This window comes from Pholis gunnellus (genome assembly GCF_910591455.1).
Source record: "Pholis gunnellus genome assembly, chromosome: 7".
NCBI classification, from domain to species: domain Eukaryota; kingdom Metazoa; phylum Chordata; class Actinopteri; order Perciformes; family Pholidae; genus Pholis; species Pholis gunnellus.
The window spans coordinates 13,171,736-13,189,249 of NC_136533.1; the positions used below are offsets into that span (position 1 = coordinate 13,171,736).

The 17,514-nt window shown below is 42.1% G+C and overlaps 2 protein-coding genes across 8 annotated transcripts in view; both read right to left on the reverse strand.

Annotated features, from left to right (window-relative positions):
- The window catches only part of mctp2a (multiple C2 domains, transmembrane 2a), a 31,491-nt gene extending 22,569 nt beyond the window's left edge, over positions 1 to 8,922 (reverse strand). The window contains exons 1-9 of one of the 2 annotated variants that reach the window (XM_079163831.1): positions 8,810 to 8,922; positions 7,207 to 8,202; positions 6,222 to 6,278; positions 6,029 to 6,134; positions 3,498 to 3,640; positions 3,306 to 3,382; positions 3,085 to 3,199; positions 2,966 to 2,989; positions 448 to 621 (exon numbers count right to left, since the gene is read on the reverse strand). In XM_079163831.1, the coding sequence (XP_079019957.1) occupies positions 448 to 621; positions 2,966 to 2,989; positions 3,085 to 3,199; positions 3,306 to 3,382; positions 3,498 to 3,640; positions 6,029 to 6,134; positions 6,222 to 6,278; positions 7,207 to 8,190 (1,680 nt within the window). In that variant the 5' untranslated portion in view covers positions 8,191 to 8,202; positions 8,810 to 8,922. Of the gene's footprint in view, positions 1 to 447; positions 625 to 2,965; positions 2,990 to 3,084; positions 3,200 to 3,305; positions 3,383 to 3,497; positions 3,641 to 6,028; positions 6,135 to 6,221; positions 6,279 to 7,206; positions 8,203 to 8,809 lie in introns of both variants that reach the window. The other variant, XM_079163830.1, reaches the window with a different exon arrangement.
- Positions 8,923 to 11,446: 2,524 nt separating this feature from the next.
- The window catches only part of mef2aa (myocyte enhancer factor 2aa), a 60,198-nt gene continuing 54,130 nt past the window's right edge, over positions 11,447 to 17,514 (reverse strand). For 4 of the 6 annotated variants that reach the window (XM_079163084.1, XM_079163079.1, XM_079163081.1 and 1 more), the window contains 4 exons: positions 17,208 to 17,231; positions 15,551 to 15,671; positions 15,281 to 15,404; positions 11,447 to 15,090 (listed from right to left, as the gene is read on the reverse strand). In XM_079163084.1, the coding sequence (XP_079019210.1) occupies positions 14,754 to 15,090; positions 15,281 to 15,404; positions 15,551 to 15,671; positions 17,208 to 17,231 (606 nt within the window). In that variant the 3' untranslated portion in view covers positions 11,447 to 14,753. The remainder of the gene's footprint in view (positions 15,091 to 15,280; positions 15,405 to 15,550; positions 15,672 to 17,207; positions 17,232 to 17,514) is intronic. The other 2 variants (XM_079163082.1, XM_079163083.1) reach the window with 1 other exon arrangement.

The following is a 17,514-nucleotide window of genomic DNA, read 5'->3' on the forward strand; positions in this document are numbered from 1 at the left end:
CTTCCAATTAGAATCAGCTTTGTCCAACAAACAAACAAGCAGAGAGGAAAGCAGAGAGGTTTACAAAGAAATGACACGACAACACAAGACAAGTGCACCATAGAATCATCAGGGGGGAGGCCAACAAGTACAGGTAGATGAACAGGGCACGCTGGGTATGCAAATGAAGGCAATGAAGCCCAGCACCCGAGGCACAGGCACAGGGAGAAGTGAGTGGCAGCCTTGCCCAGTCTAATGAGCTGCCTCTGCCATGGCCCAGTGAGCCAAGGTGGAGGTGAGTCACTGACAGGCACCTGCTGAGCGAGAGAAGCGGGGAAGTAAGAGATAGGAGGCTGGGAAGAAAGACGTGAAGTATAAAGAGCAGACATTAAAAAGACACGGGAGCATGAGAAAAGGGAGTGTAGGAGAAGTAGGAAAAGAGAAAGACTTTTAAGAAACAAGTCCAACCTTGCTCTTGTACTTCTGATCACCGAGGCGAAAGCGGACGTAAATGTCCCCGTCGCCATGCTGCGGCAGGTCCTGTCCCTCCACCAAGGTGATACCAAGCACCCCGGTCCACATCTGGTTCTTCGGCAGATTTCTCTGCGTCTCAGCTGGTCGCGGGGATGCTGCGGCCTGGTTCTGCTGCAGGCCAAAGGGTACACAGAGAGTAGAAGTTTGTTTTTTTAAAGCTCAATGTGTGTGCAAGCTCTGCGCTCTCCCCTAGGTTTACCTGCCTCAGCCTGGCACCTCATCATGTTCACAGAGTGTATGAAAGTAGGACAAAAGGTCCACACTATACAGCACAACTCTGTGGGAGCACATTACCACATCTCTACTGACAGGTAAGCCACACCATGGAGGCTCCTGGAGAGCAAGGAAGAGAGGAACGTCAGCGAGCAGCCAGATGTCCCTGGCTGTGACAGTCCCACTCATCACTGGCTCCCAGACTGAGTGTGGGGAGGCAGGACACTTGGCATACTGCACAAGAGACAGCAGGCAGCAGTGAGTAATGATGCAAACCGCACAGCTCTCTCATCAGCAAATTATGCATACATGCAGTATGTATGGCCAGCATCACAGTTTACTGCGTGTTGGCAAATTCATCCAATATTTATTTAACCGGCAAAATAACAAATAGTTTCAACTAAATCTGTCGTGAATCTACAAAACTAAAGAAGATGTTGGGCATTTCAGGATTTTTTGGAAATCAAGGACAAGCCCAGCAAACAATCCACTTCTCCTGCCGTGTGTCACAGAGGGAGTGAGAGAGAGAGGCCTTGATATGTTTCCATGTTAGAGTTCCCGTGAGGCCATGCGGTGATAGGCCAGGGCTGTAAAAACAAACAGCAGAGAGGTTGTGTCGGGCTGACTGTAATTAAAGAGCAGGACCGTAATGTGCTCCAGCCTCTTTGATTGCCCAGCTCCTTCGACTGCCCCAGCGACGCCGCTTCAAACAGCCCCACTACAACTCCCCTGCCACTCCGGCCCCTCCTCTTCACTGCGGGGTCACAACCCACATTGCCACCCAATCCGGAGGGGATCAAAGCACATCTCAGGGACCTGAATTAACATGGAATACCACAGGCACAGCCCTATAAATATCAGCCCCCTTCAAAAGGAGAGGAACAGAGGGAGTGGAGGAGCGATATAAAACAGGCCTCAGCCAAGTCATCCCAAGTGTTTATCTTGGACACATTTCTATCTCAGCGGCCAATAAAACAATTCCACTTAACTGTAAGTGGCCCCTAAAGAGAATCTATTCCTGGTCCTAAAAGGGCTGTGCGATTGCTTCCATATGGTGGGACAGCATGGGGACAAGCACGATGAGCTCAGACCCAGGTCCATTTGGCGAGCACCTCAGCACTGTCCATCCACAGCTGTGATATTACATCCTAACATCTGGGTTATTGCCCGCTATGCCTGGGAATTATCAGCAGTGCCGATCTTAGGCATCCCACACTGGCAACATGCCTCGAACAGCAGAGCCCCCCCACACTTCTCCCATACGCCCCCCTCCTGTTTGAAACACTATCACACAGCAGAGTTTTACTTAGGCACTTGCCATTCCCTGTCTCTGTGGTGGTAACACAGAGGGAGAAAACGATGTTCACAAAGAGGGGGAGTGGAGCTGTAAGAGCTGGGTATTCAGCACTTCCAGGATAGGTGTTAAATGCAATAAGATATTGTACATTTGTCAAAAATGAAATGGGAAAAAAAATGGCATTGTTACATTGTTAAATTAGCACTGTGATTTAGGCAGCCGAACATTGTGAAGAGTCCCATCACACATTTCTGTCTCCCTTTGAGTATCTTTAACCATCTGTAGTGGATAACCTACAATGTGGATGAAAATGGCTTCATTCCTTTGTCATCTAATTTCAAATTGAGATTGTCTACTGGACCATCAAGAGACTGAACAGTGGCAGATGTAGTGACTACATAGGTGTGAATATAAACCCACTCGCTGCAGTGCGAGTCCCAAACAGCAACCATCCTATTTCACTCTGAATCTAATTACAGCTGCAATATATTGAAAACCACTTGAGAGGATACGGAACTTTGTTTACTACAAAACCAAATACTGCTTTATAAGATCCATCTAAGGTCTCTTTCACGACAACATATTCAGTCAATATTATTATTTTGGTTTTGATCAGAACGTAATATTGTATCACTTTTTTTTTCCACAGCAAATGATACCACTGAAAATAATATGCATTGCAAAAAAGGTTCACTAAGAAACCACAAAAGAAATAGGCTGTGCTGAAACCAAGGTTACACACAAAAGCCTGAGTCCTGAGCGTACACCTCATTCTTTGTTGCTCCATAGTACAGTGAGCTACTGCCCCCTAGTGCTTGAGATCAGGGAAACCGGGAGCACGGCCGTGTAAACTGTAACACTGAAAACAGGGTGGCATTCCGGATACAACTTGGAAATGATTCAAGTTAAGTTAAAAAAAAGTAATGATATACAAATCCATACCTTATTCTTCCTTACTGGCCATCTCTATGGGAAAATAAAATACATGAATCAGTACAAACAATTCAGGTAATACTGGGGACTGCATCAACAAATACTGCCTTTATCAGAAACACTCTTACTGGGCTTCTTTTGACGGTGGCGTCTCTAAACATTAAGCAGACTTCCACAACGATCACTCCCATGCCATCTTCTTTACTTTTTGGATCATAAAGCTGCAACTCCATTTCATAGGTTCTGTGAAGAGACACAAAGAATGTGAAGATTAAAAATGATGACCACTTATGGATATCCTTACAATGAGCTTATACCTTAAAATAGAATATTAGGATAAATTCCTCACTTGTACAATTCAAGATTGTTCAGAACAATAGTGCTGGAGCCCATGAACTCATCAGTGGTCCGTTTTTTATTGTAGACCTGCAACAATATTACAAATATTAAGTAAATAAACAGAAATTGTATGCGCTGGTACAAGATCACTCTTGAATTGTTAGATAATGCACTTCTATTCAAACAAACAAACAACGCCTACCCGAACGTCCACGGCATGGTCTCTGTCTCGAAGAGGATGGGAGAAGGACTCGTTCCACCGTGGGTTCAGGGTTTTATAAACCACTTTGCTTTTATAGAACTGCTTTCCTTCAAGTTTGAACTTCACATAAGGATCACTGGTCCCTTAGAATTAAACACAAACAAAATGGCAAATTAGCCAGATAATGTTGTGTGACACAAGTGGTGATTACCTCAACCACAGTGCACAAACACTCATTTATACAAATATATGTCAACAGTGAATTACAAAAAGCAAACTACGTTTACTTCGTGTGGAACATATTGTCACTTTAAAAATGTACACTGTATGAACACACACACACACACACACACACACAAACACACCCTTCCCCCATGCTGGTTGTGTGAGAGACTGAAATATGTGAGGAGGGGGTGCACCCCACACATGGCAAAAGCATAGGGATGTAACTGTTTAATTGTGAAAGAGTAGAAACACTCGCCAGCATGAGGCAACCAGAAACCAAAATCTAGAAGCAACCAGTGTTAATCTCCCAAGCCTGTTAAGAAAGTCTGTCTGCGAGTGGGGTGGGGGTATGGGACTTCTTTGTTTCTGCAATTGCATGCAGATTGGCCAAAAAATGAAAGCCAGTCCCATGCCTTCATTTGTATAGGGGAATAAAGGGGGTGCTTGAGAGAGCCTGCAGGGAGGCTTGAATCACATGACAAAGGCCCTGTGGGGATGGGCTGTCAGGCCTGTCAGCTCCCCACTCCAAATGAACATCTCGCAAAGGCAGGCAGGACCCACAGCAGCTCCACCCTGCCAGCCTGTGACAGGGAAACCTCCAGGCAACTTGACAGGAGGAGAATGTGGCAGCTAGCAAGGAGAAAAGCTCTGGCATGACTGAGAACGGTGACGATGGAAATTAATGGGAAAAAAGGGGAGAACAAAAACCGGGGAAGGGGGGGCTGGTGGCGTGGGTCCTTTCAGAATATGTAATGACAGTGTATGCCACTGGTGAGCCTTTGGCACGGTGTTGATTGTTGGGCAAACAGTGGAGAGACAGGGGGCGTGTGGGGATTGCATCATCATGGTGCCATCTTGTCAGGGAAAGTAAGGTCTCAACTAGCAGGGAGGAGGGCACTGGGCTGGGAGGGTCCTCTGCCACCAAGCAGGGAAAACAACGTTAAGCATCATTCCAAGAAGGAAGTCCTTTCACTGTGTGGCTGTACAGCGATATCCCAAAGCTACAGCAGAGTCTAAAATGACCAGTTTTAACTATCGTTTTTAACATGATGTGAAACTAATTATGCAAGTCTTAAAAATAGTCACACTTGCAGTTTTTAAGATCCATGAAGACCTTCTGAAACACCTCACTTCTATCTAACAGACAACTATCAGCTTTCAAGGTTTCTGTCTCAACCTTACTTGACTCAATGTTGCGCTTTAAGAACTGCACATGATGAATTTGCACATAATTATAGTCCAATGCTAACCTCATTTTATTCAATTTAAAACAAAGAAATGTGCACACTTATGTCTAATGTATATAGTATGTTATCCTATGTTTAAAATGTATTCTTGTTATTGTAGTTTGGTATATTTATAGTTTATGTACATCTCTAGTGCTACTATGTATAATTACTGTGTATTTACTGTTGTGGATAACCTGCTACTGGAACACAACATTTCCTATTTTTGGATTAATAGAGTACATGTATCCATCTATGAATTTTCTGCTGTTGTCGTTCCACTTCTGACCACCTGAGGTCGCTGCTTTCCCAACGTAAACTCTCCTGAGCCTCAGAGCGGTCAAGATTAGCTGATATTTGTAGATCACACTTTGTTTCTCTGTCTCTCTCTCTGATCAAAATCATCGTACATGGATAATCAATCATCCAGTTATTAAAATCAACTCAGTCATATGTGTTAGAATCTAAACAATCTTTAAAAGTTCATTGATTCTATATCTGCATATGACTAATAATAATAATAATAGCAAACAAACAATTACAGCTACTTTAGAATAAATATATGAATCAAAAAAGTTGCAAAAGTAGTTGTTCCATGTACAGATCATGACACAACGTATAATTATGCTTTAGCTCAGTGTGTCCTTTGTCATACTGGTCTGACTGCATACCTATCTAGTGTTTTTCTTTGTACACGCACACCTCCTGAGAAGTCATCCTCACAAGTGAAGACATGTGTTAACTGAACACAGTCGGTCTCCTTTATACACAGTAACACATTCCCCATATACAACTGTCCGGTTGGCTCATGAAGACAAGATTAACAAGGTGTATGTACCAGCTGCGTTTCATCCAACGCTCCCCCTTTAGCTGTAGCCACAAGCCAACCAACAAACAACTCTAGGAAGTAAAGGAAACCTGATCTGGTATCTCTTGATCTGTAATGATCCACCCAACAGTTTGATGTTAGCTTGTAAAGGGTTAGTAATCATCTTCTCGAGATCTAAGCGAGGCAGCTTCTTAGTCTTACAGATGGTGAGAGACCAGGACTTATGGACCACCTGTAGGTTTTTGACCTACCGGAGCGCTTGTCCCGGATGACCAGGTTCTTTCCCTGCTTCAGGTTGATGTACAGGAGGTATCTCTGCCACGGGGGTGCTTGGACGTCAGGCCCTGTTGACAGAACCTGCGTCGGAGAACAATTCACACTTATACACTTTCTTATACTCAAATGCTTGGCTCACTTCAAAGGGGCAGTCCAGTAAGTACTCACAGGGTTTTCCAGAAGATCTTGATTTTCATCAAAGAAATCACACGGTTCACTGGACATCTACACGGAAAAATGATGTAAAGACAATTTATGAATCATCAGAATACAAACACTTAATAAAAGTAGTCAAGCTGAGATGTCTAAAGTAGGTGAGTGTGTACAGCTTCAATCTTAAAAAGACGTACTCATGACTATGGAGAATGTATTTTAGGAAGAAAACCAATGTCACTACAGAATGTAAATACTGCTAACAGCAGTAGGAAGTAAGATATTATCAGACCCTTTGAGTACTTTTAGTAGACCACTCCCTGCCCATTGTGTCTCCAACTAGTACTACAGGTTTTCAACTGGTATCTAAGAGGCATCTAGACAAAAGAGGACACAAAAGTCAGCTATACCAAACGGCTGTATAAAGTCAAGTCCCATGTGGTCCCTTTACATTTAACACCAACCATCTGCGGAGGATGTAGCACCAGCAGACTGAATAGTTACTGTCACAACAGGTTTATAAACGATGTCTCTGTGTCAGTGCTACAGGGATAAAGTGTAATAAAAGTCTAAGCTTAGGTTTAGAAAAGGAATGTGGCTTTCATGCCATTCGTCACATTAGAGGCTGAGCTCTTATAACATAACAGCTGAAGTGGGTGAAAAACCAAACCACACTATTTGAAAGCGAAATAAAAGTGTGCCGCTATAACCACTGTGAGAATACATTACATGCTATTGAATAGAGCACTATAGTTTGCATACTTGTATCTAATTCCTGTGAGATTATCACTTCCATGTAAATTTCTACAAGAGTAGGGGCTCTAAAAGTTAATGTACATGCACAGGACTAGATTACTTTGGATTTCCATTCGTTTGATTTATCACTGTAGAAAGGAAATCACAAGTTTGACATCTGGATACAAATTTTAAATAACACAGTCTACATTACATGCAGACTTCATCTGAGATGGAATGTAAATACACTGGTAATAAAACTGACCTCTGCTGTTTCTTCCTGGGCCTCCTCAGCCTGGGCTTGTTCCAGCAGAGCCTCTTCGGCATTAAACTCTCTCATCGAGAAGGGAGAGTAGAGTTCTCGGTCCAGTTCCTCCGAGTCAGTCGTCCAGGGCATGTTGACTCGCTCCTCGGTGGGACTGCCAGAGTCCAAAGAGGTGCCGTCTGCACTCTCCGCAGGAGTACGCAGGGTGTATAACATCTGACACGTAGCTGCGGGAGCATTCACCCTGATTGTTGGCGGGGTTCCCCTTTCAGACAATGTCTTTCTAGGCTCAAATGATGTGGTCCTCTTGTCTGTATACGGGTTTGTTTTGTCACCCATTGAGCTTGCTCTGGCCAATATTGCAGCGACAGCAACTGAACGCACTCTGTCTCCTGAGGCGACTTCCCCAGAGAGACTCTGACTCTCTATGTGGTCTGGTCTTGGTGAAGATGCGTTGGGAAAAACAGATCTTGGTGCAGCAATAGGGTCAAAAGCAAATCTAGATGCATTCTCCTTGGGTCTTCTGTCTACTTGTGCATACAGACCTTCTGGAGTACAGGCCACCTTGTTCTGTGAGCGTGAATTAATCACACTATCAATTTCCTCGTAACTGTTCAATCCCGCTGGTGCACTTATTCTATTCAAAGCAGCATTTGTGCGACCTGTGGGAACTCTGAGTCTATACTCTGGGATTGAATCTGTGTAAAGCGGTTCATCAGCGATGGAGCCACTCGCCACAGAATCAGTATCACTCCGACCAGGGGAGTGGCCGAAGAAGATGGCATCAGAGGGAGTGGGCGCCAAGTTGCTGTCTGAAGGAAACTCTTCACCTGGAACAAACCGTAGGTCTGGTACAGAAATGCTGCGCCGATGGGCCAGCTTCTTGCCCTGCTTGGAGATGGCCTTCTTCCCCGGCTTCTTCAGGTTCACAAACCTAGTTTTCAGACGAAGGTTCTCCAAGAAGTTCTTTTTCTTGATTTCCATCTTGAATGAAAACTTTCAGAAGAAAAAAAAAAAGAACAGTGAGATCAAGATGCCATGTTTTACATGTATACAGGCCTAAGGAAAATGCAGCAAGGTGTCCTGTGAGCAGTAGACTCAGTAAAGGTGATATTTGTCTGAACAGCCAAATGTAAAATGTACGTGTGTGACCACTGATTAAGGTGGTAAACACATCTTCAAAAATATATTTTCCTATTCTGTCCTGCGTTACACTTCCTGCCTGACATTTTATAAAAAGGCACTGTACGTGGTGTATAGTAGTTCAATAAGTAGCAACACAGGATTTGCCATTATACACAGACAATAGCAAAGACGTCTCTGTTCTTTGTCTGCCATCTGAATCTGTACTGAGGCCAATTTCTGCCTTCACCTATTGTAATAAAACACAAACAATGCCTACGCATAACTTCATTAACTCAGTTAAACCAAAAGTAGATGGCAGACTACATCAAATAGAATAATCCTGGAATAATCTTACCATTAGCGGGACAGGCAAATATCTGATCTCACAAACATTTTAGAATAAACTAAATCATTCTACATGGCATTAGCTCCCGGATTATTCCAGTAGAATTCAGATAACGAAAGCACGATACTGTACCTGTCAAGTCGACCTCGGCCGAGCAGCTTGACGAAGCCACACACTGAGTCCGTCTCCACCGAGAGGCAGCTCAACCATCCCAACTATGGAGTCAAAGAAAAGGCGTCCCAGGCAGCACAACATGCAGTTTCCTGCTTCCTGGCAACTTTTAGGGCAGGTGATTGGTGGGGAGGCGAAACTGGGTGAAACTGGCAATTCCAGTCTCACAAGGTGAGCTTCAACGACTCTGAGAATGCAACAGATAAGTGTTGGGTCCTACCCAAGTTATTTGTTGTGATGGATTGAGCTACATACAGTCTGACTTCAGTTGTGAATCCGACGACAAATATTGAATATATATAAAAGACACAGTGGCTGGAGATTAAGAGGCACCAACACCGTGATGAAACAGTTCAGCCCACAGTTTGCTTATCGCCTGCAGTCTGTTTATTGTTGATTTGAATATTTATTTGCATTTGTGAGGCTATTTGTCTGTTTTAAGACTCGCATGCACGACACTTCCTCTAATATGTGTTCTCTTATAGCTCCAAGTATTTGAGAAAAATACTTAATTCCATAATCTACCCTAATTCTACAATACAACTGTCCTTCTTATCTGTCCAAAACGGTCCCAAAATACGACTGATGGATTCTACAACATGACTGAGGCATATGAAATGTTGGCTATCTGTTCGTCTTATCTCATCTCTGATCTTCAGCACGAATCTGGCAGTCGGCGGTTGCCTTGTCATACCAAAACTCCATTTCTCTCACACAGCCCCATGTTTGTTTACAGAGGAACATGGTTTAGCCTAAGCTCGTCAAAAGTGAGCATTGGTGTTTGCAAAGTATAAACTATAGCTTTCTGTCCACACATCGAAGCTAATGCAACAGACCCACTGGTGTTCACGCTCTCTCTCCCTCTCTCCTTGTCTGTGCCCAACAATGGAGACTATATGACAACAGATGTGTTTGAGTCTGGACTGAGTCTTGTTCAATATTTGCTGGTGTCTTAAGGAGATCAGGCCCACATGAAAGAACCCCAACTTGGCTCCCAGTTGAAAGGCAGAGCTGGAGGATCTGAACAGGGCAAGCCCCTGTGGCAGGTGGCCTGTCACCCTCCTCCTCACACAACTCAAACAGACCCAAAACCCGGTTTGGTTACTCTACACATGCACACTGGACCTGGTCCAGACTGCAGCACAGCTGGTTTGACGGACAGGAAGCCAAGTACATGCACTTGGGGACAAATCTACTGAGTGATGCACATGCAAGGCCTTCACACTGAAAGCAGCCGTGAAAGATTGAGGTTGTCAATTACACAGCTGACCCCTGATTGCCTTGCAGGGTTTTTCTACTCATTATTTTAGTAAAAATGCTAATTAAGTAGTGAAATTAACTTTTACACCTAAAGTAAAAGTGCTTTAACTGCTTTGGATAACTTTAACTCGGCAAAGTTAAAGTTACTGTTTGGGAGTTTTCAGTTAGCGATGCATCATATTTCATGAGGGTTCACAATGTTTCTCACCTTTGACTTAAAGCACATTTTACGTTGTTAAAGTAACAGTTGAAAGTCGGCTTGAATTGTGAAATGGTTGTTCTTGAAATGCTGAAACTTACCCTTATTTTCTCTTTTTGTAAAGACAGGTTCAACCAAAAGAGCTAGGTTAACGCTAGCTACCTGTAGTTTTGGCTAGTGTTCCAGTACCGCCAGCTGTTGGAACTTACCTTTAATTAACTCAGTTTAGCGCGATGTATCACTAGGCCGTCCAACTGCAGCTCTGTCATGCATTGTACTACAGTGCCTCCTGCTGGCGATACTGTGGAAATACACGGGGTCGTCTTGCAAAACTGTTCTAAAATGAAATATCACTAGATGTCACCTGCGAAAACACTTTAGTTTCAATTGTATGTTTCTTGCATTTAATCTGTATCAGTCTCTTTATTATGTGCAGTACGAAAAGAAGCTACAAAAAAGGTATAGACAAGTGCTGCTGTCACCACTGGTGAAAAGTAATTACATACATGTATTCAAACACTGCAATTAAGTGCAATTTTAAGGTATCCTACAAAAATTATTTCATAAAATTATTTCATAAAATTGTTTCATTTTATGGTATTAATATTCAAAACATCTGAAACTACCCACCCATATAGGCTCAGTCAATTAATCAGTTAAAATTAGCTCTATCAAATCCAGTTTGAACATCAGCACGCTGCTGCATGTGAAATCATAGTATAATAATCCAATGATATCATTTCTGACAATATGACAATATATTACTCTTATAATTAGAACTCCTTCTTTTTTAAATTTTGATAATACAATTTTACTGAAGATTTGAAATGCAAGACCTTAGCTGGTAATGAAATATTCAACAATGTAGCAGTTTTATTTGAGCACTGCTGCCAGACTGCATGGAGCCATTAATCCAGCATGTGTAAAATTACAATTACAGTAAGTTAAGCAGCACTATTTTATAAAAAATAAACACGATTTGATTATTTCATTGAAAGAGTATGTCAAAGAATGTTCTTACATAAAGTCAGTGAGATGAAGATCTTCACTGTCACAATGACAGTGGCCTCAGTGCACTAGCTGATGCACGCAATGAAGAGAAATGCAATTTTCAAAGATGAACAGACATTGAGTTCAGATTGAGCATACACTGAGGTGTTTAATAAAGTTGACAGTTTCTACTGTTTGGGACTTCACAGGAGAACAAATTCTATGCAAGAGTTGTTTACTTCATTTTATACAGAATAAGAGAGATAACCTAAATTACACATTAAAAGCCAATATTTGTACTTTTGTGAAGAATACAAATTTTGTACAACAATATCTAGCATAGTATCTTAATTGTTTAATAAAAAGTTCACTTGAATATTTATTGTATGATGAAAATAAAATAACACATTCATGGGAAAGAAAATGTTAACTTAAAATTTCTTTCAATTTTGAAACAAATAATTTCAATATTGGCAACAAAGTCCAGCTTGTGCCGCCAAACGGTCTGAGCAAACAAACCGAAAACAGCTTCTTTAGTTTAAGTGAACTATCAACTACAAACACTTACCAAACACATAGTTCTGTTTATAAAAGCCAAGAAGCAAAGCAGTGTACTTTTACACAGCAAAGTGAAGAAAGTCCTCTACAGGTGCATTGATTACCCTTTCCTTTCACATTCATCAGTTGTGCACAATTTGGACACGGACCAAAAGAGCAAAGTGAACTGTATCGCCGTGCATTCACCGTGCATTTCCTTATGTGGGTCTTTTCTGAGAAGAGGCAGGTCTGGTTAAGTTGGAGTGATATCTGTATTGTTCTTTTTTAAACAAGAGAAAATTAAATATAAATGTTAAATGTAATTTTTCTTTGGGATAAGGCATTTCCTAACTGTGCATATAGATCGACAAACTACAAAACTCCCTGATATGTTATCAAGTGCTAAAGTATGTGCTCAACTACGAGGTGGAGCTGCCAAAACAGGCAGACTATTTTTGTTGTAGTCATTTATTATTGCTATTTTCACCTGCTTCGTTAAACTGGATTGCATTATGGATTACTACATATTATGTAAAGTATGTCTACCAATGTATATGAACATGAAGAGATTGCCCCGGGGGATCCAAATCAATCATTTGATAAAATGTATTATATGTAACTTGTAGTCCAGCAACCTCCAGATGTGGCACTCCAGGATAAGAGGCTAACAGTCAATCCTCAGATGCTCTTCTTCCTGATGCTTTGTGGCCTAAACGTGACCTGTAATGACATCATGTTCTGCATATGTGCTGTGAATTGGGGCTAAAACTGCATAGATCCTTACGGTTGTATATTGAGAACTACCACGGAGCTGATGATGGGGCGGAAAAACCTCAGAAACACACACAAGATGTGTCCCGGTGAATGCAGAGCGATACCTTTCGCGTACAGCAAACTTCTCATACAAATGTGTGCAATCCAGCAGTGAGATTGGAGTCAATGACATTGGGTTTCTGATTTCGCTGCTGAAGTATTTGCACCTGTGATGATGAAGACGAAAACAAGTCACAGCACCTTTCTTGCCTCTCTGTCTCTGCACGGTGTGATAAAAGCGTCGCAACACCTTCTGCGTACATGACTTCAATGCCTTCAGATTTTCACTTTTCCGGCTCCTAAGGGCCTATAGTAGTCTTACTAGTAATAGGGCATTGATATAAGATACAATTTCTGGGGCCAATTCAGGAAACACATGAGTATTTCTGTACATAATTATGACTGACTGTGATATTTACAACCACATACGTGTATTAGCACAGGCGTGATCAGTTTTGTGTGAAGGTCAGCGGCCACTTCTGCCACGTTTTGTCTTTTGCTTTAATTCAGTGAACCAATACCAGGATAGTGGAAAGGGCTTGAGAGATGACATGTCTTTCAGTTGAGCTACATGCAATAACAATCTAGTATTCTTCAGTGTGGGGCTGGGACCTTGGGTTTGAATGTTGGCAGTGCATTCAGCAGCTGCTGGTATACAACCACAATAGGAGGGAAGAAACCCTATTTCCCTTAGCCTTGTGATCATCCTTCACAAGTTAGAAAATAGTGGAACTTCAACCTCACAGCATTGCTTTTACAACGTATTCAGGACAAACAGTCATCACTAATAAAGAGAGGAAAAAAACTAATTGACCATCGGGAACTAAAACACATGGGAGTTTATGTTGATAATTCAATTTAGAAGAGATTACAGTAAAATGAACAAAATAGCAAATATTGACCAGTGAAAGATCTACTTTTTAAGGGTCTACTCTTGTAAACTTGGCTGAAATCCACAAAAATATACTTTTCTTGAAAACGGTGTTGGTACAGTACATTCAGTATGTACTCACACCCTGGTGATATATATTAAAGTCGCTATATACACAACAAAAGAAAATGTTTGGCTCAAATGATCAATTATACAAACAGAACAGCAAATGTTCATGGCTTTAGATATCAATTCAAGATCTGTTTTATACGACTTTACACTGTTCGCAATAAAGCACAATAAAAACTAAAACTGATGACAAAAACGGTGCTTTGAGTGACATGTTAGGAAACGGTAGCAACTGTACAAAACAACACAAAAGAACAGCTTTGGCTTATATTACTGATGAACTGTTACACAAATGTGAACATGTTGATTTTCTCACCAGCTCAACTGGACAGGTTCGCATTATCTTAATTGCACATTTATATATCCTACTCTTTTAAATTATAAAATGAATAGTATGTCATTATTGCAATAAATTCGGTTGCTATTTTGTTTTTTACCTCGAGTAAAAACTGTATTTTTTCATTTGTTCACTAAAGTAGTCTCAACTGTTATTATTTACTGTGTGATCCAAATTCCTGTATAGTCTTAATTAACTCGGTGTTCTCTGTATCTCCTGAATCAATAACTTACAAGAGGCCACTTGAGATAAAGGTCTTTTGTGGTTACAGCATGATTTTAAAAGATAGTTCTTGCAGTGAACATCATATGTAAGGGTCCTCAGCCTGAAAGCAACACAACTTTCTCTGATTGATTGCAACTTGCGAGCACAACAGCAATACAGCAACTACATGTAAGTGTCTGACTAGACCAGTGACTACAATAATCTACCGCCTATTGTTTAACAATTTTCTTTGAACATCTCTCTTCAGAAAATGTCATCTGAATTGCACCAAGTACCTGATACCACCTGCTTGTGCATATCATTCAGTCCAGCTAACTGAGATTTTTTTTTTTTTTTATCTTACCGTATCAGTTTGAGAATTTACTTTAGATATGTTCTGACACGTCTTATAACATTTGCCACTCAGTCATCTTACAAATTGAAATGGAGTTGAATAATAGTATCATAATGATAGCTTTAAGGACCCTTGCTCTTTCTTTTATCTCCATGTCTAACCCCTCCCCCTCTCCGACTGGCTGGTGACTGGAGGCTTCAGCGGGGCTCTTTATGTCACCCATGTGTCCATGCGCAAGCGCTTGACCGAGGGGCTCTCCCTGTCCTCAGAGCCGGCAGGGGGCCTGCCCAGCCCCAGCGGGGAGTGGAAGTCTGGCCGGTGGTCCTCGCGATCGCTGCCGTCGTAAGAGCTACAGGAGGAGCTGAGGCTGTCAGCAGGTGACCGTCCCAGGACTTCCTGTCGGCTGGACCCTTGCTGCGGATGCTGATGGGGGAAGCCAGATGGGGTGACACGCTCCCGTGGCGGCGAAATGGGCTCGGACTTGATGTTTATGCTCTGGCTGGTGTTGATGGAGATGTTGGAGCCCTGAGGTAGGTGACCTCCACCACTGCAGGGAAGATAAACATGACATTTTGTGCTCAGTCTGAAATTGAGACATCAAATGTGAAGCGCAGCAACGTGAGAAGCCAGGAATATGTAGATGTGTGATTCAGCATGATATCACAGAGCACAGTGGGTGTTGCATTTATGTGAGGGCGTCTGGAGAGTGTGCCTTTGTTTGGAAGTGTGTTACTCACACCAAAGAATTAAGAGCTGCCTGGCCCAGTTGATGCTGTTGCCATGCCGACATGGAGCCCAGTGAGAGCCCAGGAGAGCTGAAGCCCTGTAGGGAAGAGATCTCTGCACTGCTCAGGGAGAACTCTGTAAAAACAAAAACAGCCAAACACAGTGGGAACTTATTTCAGCTACAACACCATGTGTCACTGAGAAAAGAGCAAGAAACAACAGTGTGTAGTACGGCTGAGGCGGTTGTTTTCAGTGTGAGGGGAGAGGAAGGCCAGACTCACCAGCTGGGTTGTAGGAGGTGGGCATGCCTGAGTAGACCAGGCCCTGTGGGGGTAGGCTGGGGGTGGTGACAGACACTACTGGAGTGCCCAGTGACTGGGAGCTGCTTATCCTCTGGGTGTTCTGCAAAACACAAAAAAAAACAACAAAGAAAAGGCATAAACAGAAAATATAACACACTCTAATCCTCAGCGATGGTCACATTGTCTTATCATTTAAGATATTTCATTTAGAGGCAAGTGTTGAATTTGCATATACTATGCAGTATGTGTTGTGGTAATCCGGGTTATCGATGTAATAATAAAGGCTGCCACTAGGTGGTGGTGTAGCTTCATGGAAGTCAATATTCTGATCGCTGCATTTGTGTTTTTACAAATATGTCAAAACGAAGATAACAACTCTGGAAGAGACATTAAATAACTGATGTGCTTTTTATGGGATTTCATGACATCATCCAGATATATTTTACTTAGTATTATGTGTATGTATAAAACAAACTGCAGATATACTTGTGAATTTATCCCAAAAAATAATTACCACGGGCTTTAAAAGATTACAAATATTAACAGATTTCAGCTATCACAATAAATATATATTTTAAGTAGACAACAGACAGATGTAGTCATCACAAAACCGACATGCAGCAACAGGCACAACAAATTATTAATCAAGATTCACTACACTCTGCTAAATGAATTTGACTTTGTTGGACATAAAAAAGAATGCTGTTATAGGGATAGTGTAGGTGAGGAACACCTGTGATGAGCAAGCCCCATGCCACAGCATCTATTGCCGACTCATTCAGGGATCAGAGTGAGTCTAGTGATCAGTTTTACAATCAAATCAACAACTCTTTGGTGCGTGGGTGCAAAAGGATAATCCCAGAGTGACGTAGAGTAAAGCGCCAGTGGTCTTTAGCGCAGTGGCCGGCATGCAGGCCACACAAACGCACACCTACACAGCATGGTGTGGTCATGCCGCAAACTGCGCTGTGAGCTACAAATGCACACACTCCAACTCCACTAATCAAATGCAGTCATAGTTTAGAACAATACTGTGACAAATCCTCAGAATACAATGTAATAAACATATGTGCAGCTGCCAGCGGCTACATTTGAAGCAGCATTGCATCATGATCGAGTTGATGGCTTCCTTGCATTGTTCTCCAGCCAGATGACTTCACCAAACCCCAAGTATCTCACAGCATGATGTCATTTAGGATGATGTAATGTTCTCTTCCGAAGAAAAAACTATGAATCATTTAGATTTTTACCCAACACTTTTTAAATTCAGATTGTGACTACAAGAGTTACAAAAATGTAAATTTTTCTAATTAGCACGTAGCTTTCTCTCTCTCTAACTCTCTCTCTCACACACACACACACACACACACACACACACACACGCGCACACACACACTCCTATTGGTACATGACTAACGTGGACGTGTTGGGAACGGAGGAGCCAATTTAGCAGGCTGAGGCAATTTTCACAGGCCAAACCCAAAACATGCAGTGACAAAACATTTTTTTAATGTATTATTGCTGGCAGTTCTGAGAGCCAATCTCCGGTTCGAGCACTGCCTTTAGTCTTGCATGTGTGATTACCGGAAGCATGTTCACATTTCAGCCATTTGACCAGGCATTTATCAAAACTCACCAAATCCATTTCCTCCTCCTCCGACTGCCCTCAACAGAAGAGAAGACAAGAGGCAGAGTTACAGTAAAGAAGCAGAGCGACTGTAAATCGCTCTGGAAAATCGTGCCAGCTATCTCGATTTTACAGTAAAAGGGGCGTTAAGGAATATAAAAGTGTGGATGACTTCTCCAGTCATTTTGAAATCGAACATTTTATGTCTATAGTCCGTTGTCATCGTGAACAATTTTGTCCAAAGCATAGGCACCCGATTAACTTGTCTTTATTATGTAAATGATGAAGAAGAAGCAGTCAAATCCTGGACAAATGC